This window comes from Giraffa tippelskirchi, chromosome 10 (genome assembly GCF_054371585.1).
Source record: "Giraffa tippelskirchi isolate mGirTip1 chromosome 10, T2T-mGirTip1v1.2.pri, whole genome shotgun sequence".
In the NCBI taxonomy this organism is placed as follows: Eukaryota; Metazoa; Chordata; class Mammalia; order Artiodactyla; family Giraffidae; genus Giraffa; species Giraffa tippelskirchi.
Window position 1 is genome coordinate 1,981,151 of NC_137284.1, and position 12,605 is coordinate 1,993,755.

General features: G+C 64.9%; 1 protein-coding gene across 7 annotated transcripts in view; it reads left to right on the forward strand.

Annotated features, from left to right (window-relative positions):
- KCNQ1 (potassium voltage-gated channel subfamily Q member 1) overlaps positions 1-12,605 on the forward strand; it is a 364,825-nt gene that overhangs the window by 48,377 nt on the left and 303,843 nt on the right. For all 7 annotated transcript variants that reach the window (XM_081533328.1, XM_081533326.1, XM_081533327.1 and 4 more), the window contains exon 2: positions 4,927-5,017. In XM_081533328.1, the coding sequence (XP_081389454.1) occupies positions 4,927-5,017 (91 nt within the window). The remainder of the gene's footprint in view (positions 1-4,926; positions 5,018-12,605) is intronic.

Below are 12,605 nucleotides of genomic sequence, written 5' to 3' on the forward strand. Positions count from 1 at the left end.
CTTCTCCTCCTGCCCTCAATCTTTCCCAGCATCAGGGTCTTTTCCAATGAGTCAGCTCTTCGCATCAGGTGGCCAAAGTATTGGAGTTTCAGCTTCAACATCAGTCCTTCCAATGAACACCCAGGGCTGATCTCCTTTAGGATCGACTGGTTGGATCTCCTTGCAGCCCAAGGGCTTCCCAAGAGTCTTCTCCAACACCACCGTTCAAAAGCATCAATTCTTCGGCGCTCAGCTTTCTTTATAGTCCATCTCTCACATCCATACATGGCCACTGGAAAAACCGTAGCCTTGACTAGATGGACCTTTGTTGGCAAAGTAATGTCTCTGCTTTTTAATATGCTGTCTAGGTTGGTCATAACTTTCCTTCCACGGAGTAAGCGTGTTTTAATTTCATGGCTGCAGTCACCATCTGCAGTCATTTATTAGAACCCTTGATAAGTCACAGAGGCTGAATAATGGCCCCCAGAGATGGCAGACTCCCTGGAACTTGTGAATGTGACCTCAGGTATTTAGAAAAAGCATGTTTGCAGAAGTGATATGTTAAGGATCTTGAGGGGGAGATGATTCTGGATTCTGGGGCGGGGGGGCCCCAGTTGAGTGACAAGTGTCCTCGTAAGAAACACAGAGAAGAAACAAACATGGGGGCTGTGACGCCGGAGGCAGAGGCTGGGAGGATGCAGCCCTGAGCCCAGGGGTGCCTGGTCCCCCGGAAGCTGGAAGAGGTCCAGGGTCTGCAGCCCACGCAGCAACCCCCACCGCCCCCGTGGTCCAGCCTTGTATGTGGCGTTCCCCTTGGAGGACGTGGGGCGCTGAGTGCTGGGCCCGGCCCCTGGAAACAGGTCCCCTGCCCTAGGGGAGGCTCGGGCCCTGCCTTGAAGCTGGGGCTGGCTTGGCCTCACTGTCACTGAGCCCTGGGTCCCCTTGCCAGGCAGCGTGGACTGGAGGGGCAGCCCAGAGTCTCCTTTTGGAGGTGGTGTAACACCTCCCGCATGGGGTCAGGGAGTACACAGCGCCCAGCACCTGGGCCGAGGTGTGATTGGCGACGTGCCCGACCCTGTTCCACCCAGGGTAGTGCTGGGCACGGGGTGGACCGGGGTGAGGCATGTCTCGGCATTCTGTTGGGCAGTGTTGCCCCAGCCCCATGGACAGTCCCGGTAGGACCTGAGGCCAGCTCCCCCCGCCGGGGGGGTCCAGTACCACGGGGGCGTCCACATCCGGGTGCAGGCTCCCCAGCCCACCTGTCCTGTTTGTTCAGGGATGTTTGGAATCTTCCAGGTGACTTTTGTACAAAGAGGAGCCCCTCCGATACAGCCGGAGTTTGAACGTCAGCAGCTAATCTATTAAATCACACGCTCCGAGTTCGGCCTTGAGGTTCAGGCCGCGGGACAAGCCCTTTGTCTTATCAGCCCGAAGGTCCTAGCCGGGAGGGCGGGTCTTTGAACCTCACACAGCCTCATTTATAGCCTTAATCAAACATGGGCAGCAGTCCAGGGCTTGTGTGTAAATGTCATTTACTTAATTTCCCTTTTTTTTTTCTTAACTTAAAAAAGCTGTGGTAAGATACGTGTGGCACGAACCTCCTTTCTGACTGTGTAAATGCACCGCTGGGGACGCGAAGTCCTGAGCTGTGCTGTGCAGCCATTAACTCACCCATCCTCAAAGCCTCATCTTCCCAAAGGGACACACTCTGTCCCCAAAACCACTCCCTCCGGGCCCCCGCGCCCGGCCCGGTCCTGTTTTCCGTCTCTGTGGGTTTGACGGCTCCAGGGCCCTCGTGGAAGTCGAATCGTACAGGAGTTTCCCACCGTGACTGTCGTGTTTCACCGAGCACAGTGTTCCTGACGCCCATCCTTTCACACAGAACATTTCTTCTGGGCCGACAAGACTTTTCCCAGTACGTAATCGTTACATATTGAATATGCTCCCCGTGCAGGAGACGCAGGTTCAATCCCTGGGCCGGGAAGATCCCCTGGAGGAGGAAACGGCAACCCGCTCCAGTGTTCTGGCCTGGGAAATCCCCGGACAGAGGAGCCTGGCTACAGTCCATGGGGTCGCCGAGATTGAGGGCACAGAGAGGGCGCAGCTGACGCTCCCTGACCGCCCCAGCACTGCATTTCAGCCTCCCGGGCCTCGCTCAGACCTCGCAGAGCCCGAAGGCCGAGGTCTGTCACTTCTGGGTTCCGAGTGTGCCTTGAACAGGCGGTACTCCCCTTGCACGTGAAGCGTGAGCTTCTTGTTCAGGTTTTCAGCATCCCTGGGGAACATCCAGGGTTAAAGAGGTGTCCCCGTGGACCAGAGAGACCGTGCCCGTGGACGTCCCTGAGGGTCCGGTCCGTCCCGCCTGGGCAGAGCCCACCAGTCACCGGTGCCACTGGGGGCCCAGCCCATGGGCCTGGGGGTGGGGTCCTGCCGTCTGCCACCCGCTGCTCCCTGGAGCGCCCTCCTGCTGGACCACCGTCCTGGCACGGCTCCTGCATTCCTCTGCGTTCCCCGGGCACCTGCTGCTGCAGACGCTGACATGATGTCCGATGTCTGATAACGGCACGGACGTCCTCGGGTGGGAGCTGGCGGCCGCGCAGCCAGGGTGGATTGGCCATCAGGGCATAGGCAGGCCGTCGCCCTCACCTTGGCCACGGCCGCCTCCCATGGGCACGCATGTGCCCCCCTGGGAAGTCGGGTTGGGCAGCGCCGGGACCCGGAGGGGCCTCTCCCCCGCCCATCCCCGCTCCCTACACCTGCGCAGAGAACAGGGCCGTTTTCCCCCTTCCCTGGGCCTTGGTGCCCCAGCTCTTGGAGGTCTGCGGCTGCCTGACTTTGGAGCCTCGGGACCCGAGCTGGGATGGAGCAGGGTGGCCAGTCCTGCAGAGGCAGAAGGGGCGCGCCAGGCTCCCCAGGTTGCTGCCAACACCCCAAGGGCAGGGACCCAACCTTGGCCTCACTGAGGCTCCTGGGCTCACACGCTCGGAGCAGACAAAGCACCCTTTGTGAAGTGATTCTTTCTGAAACCAGCACGATGTGTGCAGGTATTCGAGGGGCTGTTTAGCCTTCAGAAGGCGGCGTGACCGAGGCCGACACGCCGTGGAGGGTAGTGAGCCCGGAGCCCCAGAGGCCCAGCGGCCCCGGGGGGCATCCCCGGGAGGGGCCCGTGCGCTGGCCCAGGGCCTCCGCCGAGGTTCTGGGCGCACAGTGCGCGGTGGGTGGGGTCTCCGTGCGCCTCTGAGCAGGAGCCGAGGCTGAGGACGCCCACCCTGATGTACCCTCCCTGCAGGCCTGTCCACAGGCAGAACTGCCGTGGCCAGACCCCTCCTCTTGGCAGACCCCGTCTCCCCACCCGGGCCTCTGTGCCCCGGCCTGGCACACGGTTCTAAACCACCTCTCTCCGCTCTGTGTCCCTAGCCGAGGGTGTCCTAACAGTGACAGTAAGTGGTCAGTTGTCACCCTGGCAGCAAGAGTCGACAGGGACAGGCCTCGCAGAAGAGCGACCGCTGCCCCAGGCCTCCGAGGCAGCCGAGTCACCACTGCGACGCCACGAGGGGGCAGAGACGCCACGTGGGTTCTGTCCACGTCCTCTGCCTCAGGAGGCAGGACCGGTGGAGAGTTTAGGACTTATCGCACACGTCCTGGCGGCAGGGGCTGGAGGTGGGGGACCCAGTGGGCAGCAGGACCTGCAGACCTGGGTTCGGACCTGGCGGGGGCCAGCCGCCCCTTCCCCACTGAGGGTCTCACTGCAGCCTTGGGGATGGTGGCACGGGGCACAGGGCTTGTGCCTCGCAGCTTCGGCCAGTCTGTTGGCATGGTGACTGTGAGTCAGCGGGGATGTCCGTGTCCTGACCTTTGCACCTGAGTGTGACCATTCGTGGCAAGCAGGGCTTTGCAGTTGTGACTCGGTGAAGGATCCGGGTGTGGGAGACTGTCCGGATCACCTGGAGGATGCTCAGTGTCATCACAAATGTCCTTTGAAGGGAAGGGGAGGGTCAGAGGGGAGGAGACCATGCTGTCGCGCTCCCTGAGCCTCCTCGGGGCCTGGCCTCACCCTGTCTGTGGTTTGGCCGCTTGGGGTTCACCCTCAGGAAGCATGGAGCCCGAGCCCCGGCTTCCTCGCCTGTAGCACCTCTCCGCAGTCGGCGCGGCCATTGTCTCACGGGGACGCGTGTTAGTATCTGTACGGTGAGGCTGGGCAGGGGGGGCGGTGGTGATGTCCTTCCCTGGGACAGTGTCTGTGGCTGGACAGGCTGTGCTGAAGCGTCTCCGCGGGCCGTGGGCAGGCAGGTTCAGGAGGGGAGGGCGAGAGGCGGAACACGGGTGCAGCCTCGGGCGGCCCTGGGGCTGACCCCCGAGTCCCTGCCTGCTCGCCCGCTGCTGAGAGGAAGTGGCCACGGGCTGTGTCGATGGGGAAACTGAGGCTGGATAGTGGTCTGGGCCAGCTGGCTGGCACCGGGCCTTCTTTCTGCGGCTGCCTGTGCCCCCGGGGGTCTGGGGGCGAGCCCTCGTGTCGAGCACGCTGCCCTGTTGTTGGAACGTCCATGGAGCCCTGTGACCGTCACCCTATGTCCAGGACGTTTGCCGCCCCAGAGGAGGCCCTTTGGCCCCGTGGTCCCCAGGTGGCTCTCTATCCCATGAATTTCCGCTCTGGATCCTTGGAGACTGTGTAGGCAGTGCCTGGCTTCTCAGCCTGGGCCTCTGAGGCACGTCTGGCCGTAGCCTGGGTCAGAGCCCATCCCCTCCTGGCTGGTGGTGGCCTTGTGCTGTTGGCCGTGCCACACCTGGTGGATGCCTGGTGGTCGGGGCTGGCGGCCCCGGGCGGGAAAGGCCCGGGCCCTCAGGCGGTGGGCGAGCCCCTTCCCCTGCCCTGGCTGGGCCCGTATCTGAGAGGGGCGGGGCGGGCAGCCTGGCGTGGCACTGACCGCGTGTCCTCCTGTCCTGCAGCTTCCTCATTGTCCTGGTCTGCCTTATCTTCAGTGTGCTGTCCACCATCGAGCAGTATGTCACCCTGGCCACAGGGACCCTCTTCTGGATGGTACGTATCAGCATGAGGGGCCCTGCGCTCTTGCTCCCAGGCAGGTGGGCTGCAGGATGAAGCCAGCTGCTTCTGGCCTCTCCCACCCACAGGACCCTGTGCCGGAGCCCCACAGCGGGCCGGCTCTGGGGGTTCACCCTGACACCAGGGACCTAGAGGTGCTGGGGACCCCACCCTCCTGGCTCCCTCCCTTGCCAGGATGTGACCACTGGGCTGAGAAGGCGGAAGAATGATGGGACCCTGGGCCTGGTGGTCTGGGAGGGCTTCCGGGAGGAGTGGGCTTCTGAGCTGGGAGGGAAGGAAGGACAAGAGGACGTGGGCACAAGCCTCCGGGGCTGCGGTCTGCTCGGCCTGCGCCGTGGCCCCGGTCTCGCTGGCACACAGATCTGCAGGTGTTCCCGCCCAGGTGCCCCTGCCCTCGCCAGCCGATGGCTGTGAGCCGGGGTCCCCGAGTCCTCGTGACGGGCCTCGAGGCAGCGCCTGCTGTACTTTATGCGGCGGCTCCACTGTTCACCGATGCTTCTGCATTCGTGCTCACGGAGTTTCCCCTTCTTAGGCTAGAGAAGGTCACCCCGACTTCCTCTGGCAGCTGTCTGGGTGGATCCTGAGGCTTTACATTGTCGGTGCTCGTTGGGCACATCCTGGTGGAAGGACCCGGTCCGCTCTCACCCTTGCCCCCCGCCCCCCGCCCCCCAGCAGCACTCACTCCAGAGTGTCTTTCGCCCCGTGCTGACGGGGACCCGGACGTCCAGGGGCCCTGCTCTGCGGGCTTCCTGTCCTGTCCGCGTCTCCAGGGCCTCGCTGCACTGCTGCCGTTCGCGCCACCGTCTGCGTTACCGCGTGGTCCGTGTAGCTGCCCCTCTGCTCTCCCAGGGGCCACCTGGAGGCCCCGCTTGTCCCCTCTCCCCAGTGGCCTGTACGGCCAGCTTGTCTGCCTCCCAGAGAACAGGTGTTCGATGAATGAATCTGGGGAGGCCAGCATCTCTCTGGCCTGGGGTCATTCTGTCCACGGTCAGGACGTGTCTGTTTATCCGAAGGGTTTCATGGTTTGGGGATGTGGGTTTTAGACAGTGTTGTTATTATTATCAGTATGATAACAGTTGTTGTTGTTAGTTGCCATCGCCAGTGGAATCTCTTCCATTATGTTTCCGGGAGGTTGTTTTTGGCGTCTAGGAAGGCGACTGCCCTCCTCACCTGGGCAGCCTGACTTCCTCTGTTCTGTTATTGTTTGCGGTGGTTTGTCCTCTGACCCTTTGGAGTTTTCTGGAGTCGCTGCTGCCTGGTCTGGTCCGGTGAGTTGGTTGAGTGTGGAGAACGGCGTCGCGGTGGCTCCGGCTTTACGGGGCGGGGCTGGGGGGCTCTCCACGTCTCCTGCGGGAGCGCGCCAGCCCGGGCAGAGCGCTGCGCCTGTTCTGCATCAGGGGTGGTCTCCGAGACCTGTGAGAGGGCGGGACTCCATGGTGATGGTGTCCTCTGCTGCGTGTGGTCATTGCGTGTGTGTCCATGTCCTGACCTCCCCTTCTTATGAGGACCCCAGTCCTGTGGGACTAGGGCCCCCCCTAGGGACCTCATTTCACCATAATCACCTCTTTAAAGACCCCACATCTGAGATTCTGGGGTCAGGATCCCAATATAGGGCTCTGGGGGGTGGTCATAGCTCAGCCCACGAGGCCCCTGAGTGACTGGGTCGGCGCCCCCTCTGCTGGAAGGGTCACTCGTGCATTCTGAGAGGCCCCCACAACATCGAGTCCCATCGGGGTAGGGGCCCCAGGGACCGTGACCCCCTCCCCCAGCCTGGGCCCTGCAGCACCAGGGTCCTGGTTTGCAGGCCACTCGGCTCCATCCTTGTTCGACTCAGGCAGGGCCCCGGGTGCAGCCCACATGGGATTCCGGCTCCCGAATCACCGCTGATGTCAGCGTATCCCAGGCTCGGCTCTGGGGCTGGAAAGCAGACCATCGAGGGCGTGGGTCACCCCAGGACGGCTCCGGGGTGGGGGGCAGGCCCTGGCGGCCCTGGGCCTCGTCTGGTCCGGCCTCCCCTCTCCCCTTGGCCTGTCTGGGAGCTCCCCCCTCCCTTGACGTTGCTTCTCACAGTCACACTGGGTTCCTTGGGGCTTCATGATGCAGGGAGGCCCAGAGCCGGGAGTGGTGGCAAAGGGGCCCCAGGCCCATCCTCGCAGCCCCCGGGCCCCTGCCGGCTCCCCGCCTCCGGGAGGAACTGACCGCCGCGCAGTCCGGGCGTCCCTGAGGTCCGCGCGCCTCCTGGTGGCCGTTCTCGGAACTGCGGTCTCCCTGAGGCTTCCCTCGTGGCTCAGTCGGTAAAGCGTCTGCCTGCGATGCAGGAGACCAGGGTTCGATCCCTGGGTCCGGAATATCCCCTGGAGGAGGGGAAAAGCTACCCACTCCAGTATTCTTGCCTGGAGAATCCCATGGACAGAGGGACCTGGCGGGCTACAGTCCACGGGGTCCCAAAGAGTCAGACACGACAGCGACGTAAGCACCCCCGCTGAGGGTGGGGCTCAGCTGGAGCTGGGACCCGGGGTGTGTGCCAGCGGGCAGCCCCCCAGCCCCAGGCAGAGGGCCCCTGCCTGCGGATGCATCTCCTGTTCCATGCCCCCCATCCCCTCTGCCACACTCGGGCCCCCCGAGGAGCCCTCTCCACACTGTAGCCGTTGGCTTGGGGCGGGTAGTCAGGGGGAGATTTGCCAAAACCAAGCTCTGATCATTCTAGAAGCTCTGGTGGGATTTCGGATCTGCTGGGCCTCTTGGGCCCCCAGTGCTGTACACCCCCTCTCTGTCCAGCCCCCATCTGTCCCCTCCTACCCCGGGCCCAGCTGCACTGTTTGCTGACCCCTGACCCTGGGCCCTCCCGTTACCTTGGGGCCCCAGCACACGTTCCTGCGGGCCAACTGACCCTGTGGCCTGTCGCGGGACTGACTTCCCGCCCGCCTGGTCAGGCTTTGACTCAGCCGTCACTGCCAGCGCCCCTCCCTGACCGCCATTTGCCGGGGCTCCCCCTCCTCAGTGCACCCTGCTCTCCCCCCGGGGTCTGAACGTGCCAGGGGTCTGCGAGCCGAAGCGAGGAGCCCCAGGCTCTGTCTCCTTGGTCCGTTTCCCCCTTCCCCAGGGCAGGGGCCCAAGGGCGGCACCCTCCATAGGCCCAGAATGGTGCTTCTGGGTTTGGACACTCCACTTTGAGTCCAGGCACCCAGAGGGGCTCCGTGGGGCTCCCAGGGCCCGCTGTGGGGTCCTGGGCCTCGGCTTCCCCATCTGCGGAACAACAGCCTTGGGGAGGATGGCCTCAGATCCAACCTCTCGATGGCCATACCGAGTTCCTAAAGATTTCGTAACTCGCTGGCCTGTGGAGACAGGTCCTTTGCAGTGGGTTTCAGCTGACCGCGTCCAGCCGCCTTTGGAGTCATGGCCATGGGGCGGGCGGTGGGGTATCAGGGTCACCGAGAGGAATGCAGCCGCAGGGGCCCAGGCTCCGGGAAAGATATGACTTACGATACGAATTATGTCAAGGGTTGGGGCAGGAAGGAGGTAAGAGGTGAAGCTGGACTGGGGGGCGGACAGGGTGTCTGCGGGGATGCTGAGGGCTTCCTGGAAGAGGGGGTGCCCTGAGAGTGGGAGGAGGAGGTTGGTGGGTGCAGGGACCTCCAGAGGCAGGCCGGGACCACCCCCTGCAGCTGGCAGTGGGCAAGACTGGCGCGGGGTCCCGGGGCTCTGGGTGGAGGCGGCGGCCGGGGGCTCCCTGGAGAGGCTGTGGTCTGCGGGCTGGGGATGGGTGTGGCCCTAGGCAGGGTGCGACGGACGAGGGGCTCTGTGGGCAGGGGGCCGCAGAGGCGGGTGGTCGCAGGCCCCCTGGGATCAGCCGCCCAGGCTGGGGCTTCAGGACACCAGGTGGCGCTGCTGTCTGCAGCTCGAGGACGCCCCTGGCTGGGACCCAGAGCTCCGAGCCAGACCGCAGCCCGGAGCCCAGGAGGGGCCTAGGCTCACACAGGATTCCGAGAGCAGCTCGGTGTTTAAATGGTGGAAAAAAGTCCTTCGAAGCTGTGTTTTCCCACAGAGCCCATATGTCTTCCTTCCTTTTCATGTGCTGGTTTTTATGGGGCCAGAGAGCTGCTGTCTCAGCTCCGGGCAAGGGAGCCCCAGGCGGCCTCCGAGGGATTAAGCGTTTTGCTGAACCAGGGAGATCTGGGGGGCCTGAAAAAGCCACTTGGGGTGGGGTCTCATCGCTGCCGCGGGGTCTGTCCCGGGGCTGCGGACGGCCCGTTCGAGATCTGAGCCCTGCTTGTGGCTTCCGGGGAACAGGGCTCCCAACACAGTTCCTGAATTCAGAGGAAGCCGTGTGTGAGTGTGTACACGTGTCTGTGTGCAAGCGTGCAGCGTGCCTGTGTGTCTGCTCGTGCACACTGCCGCGTGCATGCTCTGTGCCTGTGTTTCGCTGTGCACACGCGCCTGTGGCCGAGCTCCAGCTCTGGGCGGCTCTCCTGTGGCCCCCCCGCCCCGTCCCCCCACCAGCCTGCTGCTGTGGCAAACACACCCCCTCCCCGCTCCCTGGAGGAGGAGACCCTGGCTGGGCCCAGGTGAGGGGCTGGTTTTTGTCTCCGAAATCACAGGGTGTTTTTTTTTCTTTCTTTTTCAAATCCCACACAAAGAGAGAGGCCCTCAAAAGCACAGCACAGACCCTGCGTATCCCGAGCTTCTGGTGGGAGCATACCAGGGATTGTCCTGCGATGCCTGCGGTTGAAAACCCCGTGAGCCGCAGCCCGGAGGCCTAGCGGATGAGGTCATCGCCGCGGCTTCCTCCCTGGCCCAGGCTCCCGGGGGCCCCTCCGCGGTGACCCAGCCCTCCCTCTGGCTGGATCACCAAGCCCGGGGCCCCGGCTCCCCCAGCAGGAGCGAGAGCATACCGCCCTCCAGGCCTCAGTTTCCCAGCTGCGAACCCAGGCCCCACGGGGCCCCGCCCTGCGTCCCCTGGCCCCCCCGGTGGGCCCCATGTTTCTCTGGAATGAGGCCTGGCTCTGTCTCCTGACCCCCGGCCCCAGCACACACCCCGCTCGCCTGGGCCTCTGCAGGCCCGCCCGGCGCCCTGCCCGCTACACCCTTCACGTGCCGTTCGAGACGGCGGCGCTGAGTCTGGGCCTGGGGCCCCACTGGTCATGCTCTAAGCTCCGCATGCAGAGGGTGAGGCTCACAGAGCCTGGGTCACGTCTGCCCGAGGCCAGGCTCCCAGTGGCTGGCCCCGGTTTCCCGTGAACAGACCCCAAGTTCGCGTCTGCTCCTGGGCTGTCGCCTCCCTGGGGTACTGTTCTCTCAGCTCTCAGCGCTGTGCTTGGCGAACTCCTACACACCCAGCAAAGCCCCACTCCTGTACATCCGCTTCCGGGGCACCTTCCTGCTCGCCCGGCTGTGTCCTCTGGCCCTCGGGTGCTCTGGGGAGATGCCTCCCCGCCGCGGGGCCTTGAGCCCCTTGGCCTCTGTCCCCGGCACACAGGCACAGCCCGGTGAGGACTGTTTCTGGCTGCCGGGGCCTTCTCTGCTGTGCTGTCTCAGAGCGGAGCCGGCCCAGGCTCCATCCTGCTGTGGGTGTGTCCTTACCCGCGTCTGCTCAGCAAGTCTTTCTAGCGCACCCGCTCCGTGGCAGGGTCTCGGGGGCAGGACATGGGCTCCATTTCTGCACCAGGGTCTTCCCTGGGGCCTGTGTAAGACGCGGCCGGCACCAAAGTGTGGGAGGGCCTGATCCCCACCCCCAGGAGCCAGAAGGCCGTGGGGGTGCCCTTCTGTGTGCACACGAGTGCCCCGCCAGGCCAGGGTCGAGCCGTTGCCTGGCTCAGGTGTCCCGCTTGGCCCTCTGTGGTGCGGGGACTCCTGGCCGCCCCCTGGGCAGGGCAGAGCCTCCTGGGTCTGGGGTAGAAATGCTGAGGGCTGGGGGTGCATTCTGGATGTTTCTGCGCCAGTTCCTGGTTCTGGCGTGGGCAGCGGCGCCGGCTCAGGTGACCCGGAGCCCTGACCACGGGATCTGACCCTGCAGCTCAGGGTGTGAGGGGGCCGTGGCTCTGGGCTGCAGGGGCCCTCCCCCTCCTGAGGCCCCGCTGCAAGCCGCCCCCAGGAAGGCGGTGTGCAGGGACCCTGGCTCCCGGGTGAGAGGGCTCAGGCGGTTGTGGGGGCTCCCTGCTGCCCCTTGGGCAGAACTGAGGCAGGGGCCCACCCTGGACAGTGCATGGCTGGGGGCAGGGCAGACGGCTGTTTGTCTCCGCGTGCCAGGAAAGGTGGGTGAGGCCCAGGCGGCCCCCCACAGTCCCCGCGTCTGGGTGCCCCCCAGTGTTCTCTCGTGGGTCGTGAACAGAGGCTTCAGAGCCACCGGGCAGAATCGGAAGCTGCTGCCTTCATGGGGTCTCGGCTAATTCTCCAGAGCCCCTTTCCCACCCAGTGGCGACCCCTGAGAACAGGAGCCCCCAGACCCGTGATTCTGTGGATGTGGGTCTGAGTTGCCCGTCGAGTCCCTTGAACGAGGAGCCCTGCGTCCCTGCCCCCGGGGCGGCCCCCTCCCTTCCTCCAGCCCCTCCGGGCACTTCTGTCCACCCACCCCTCCCCATCCCCCTTCGAGTGGCTTCGCTCCTCCCGGAGTCTGCGGCGTCTCCCCCTCGCTGTCTGTGCATGCTCGGCACGGGACTGTGGCCTCTTTGGACCGATGGGGCCTCAGCTCTGCCTTCGGGGTCTCCTTCCTGGGCCCTGAGGGGCCACTGCCGCTGCCCTCGCTCTGTAAGTGGGAAGGTCCCCCCACCCTGAGGACGTCTGTGCGGGAGGAGGCCAGGGGCTCGAGGTCGCAGGGCCCCTGTGAGGCCTGGGGTGCTGGCTCTGCGTCCCGCCCCTGGGCCATCACGCAGGCCGGCCAGGGTCCCCGTCCCCGGGGCTGGCCTCGTTCCTGGCCTGGAGGCAGCTGCTCCTGAGGGGACAGCTGACATTCCTTCCTGAGGGGTCTGCCCTCAGCCCAGAGCCGTGAAAACGGGAGCCCTCAGCTGTAACCGGAACCTTCCGCGGGGCGCGGGGCCCTGTAGGCGGAGGGGTCCTGGGGCGCCTCGCGCTCGCTAACAAAGGCGCCCTCTGTGAAGCCCACGCCCTGTCGCGGGCCAGGACTGTCCTGTCCATCAAATTGGTTCAGAACCAGGGGAGGGGGGCCTGGGCAAGAGGTGGAGGGAACTGCAACGTGTTAGAAACTTTCCCGAAAAGCACGTAACCCGATCCCATGCGAGTGGCCTGGGCTGGGTCACGCCCTGGGCCGGCCAGGCAGGCCTGTGCGGGGGAGGACAGGGCCCCACCTGGGGGCTGGGGGCCGGGGAGGGGGCCCGGCTACATCCACCTGCAGCCCCGATCCCGTGGGAAGTGGGCGCCTCCTCCGGATCGCCTCCCCCAGGCCCCCGGCGTTTCCTCCGGGAGGAGACTGGAGTTGGGGGCCCTCGGCTCCCGCCGGCTGGAGGGGACTCTGGGGTTCCGGGCAGCGCCTGTGATGGCCACGTGGAGGCCCCGGGGCTGCGACCGGCCCGAGCTCTGCCGGCTGCGTGAACCGGCCGGGTCCGGGTCC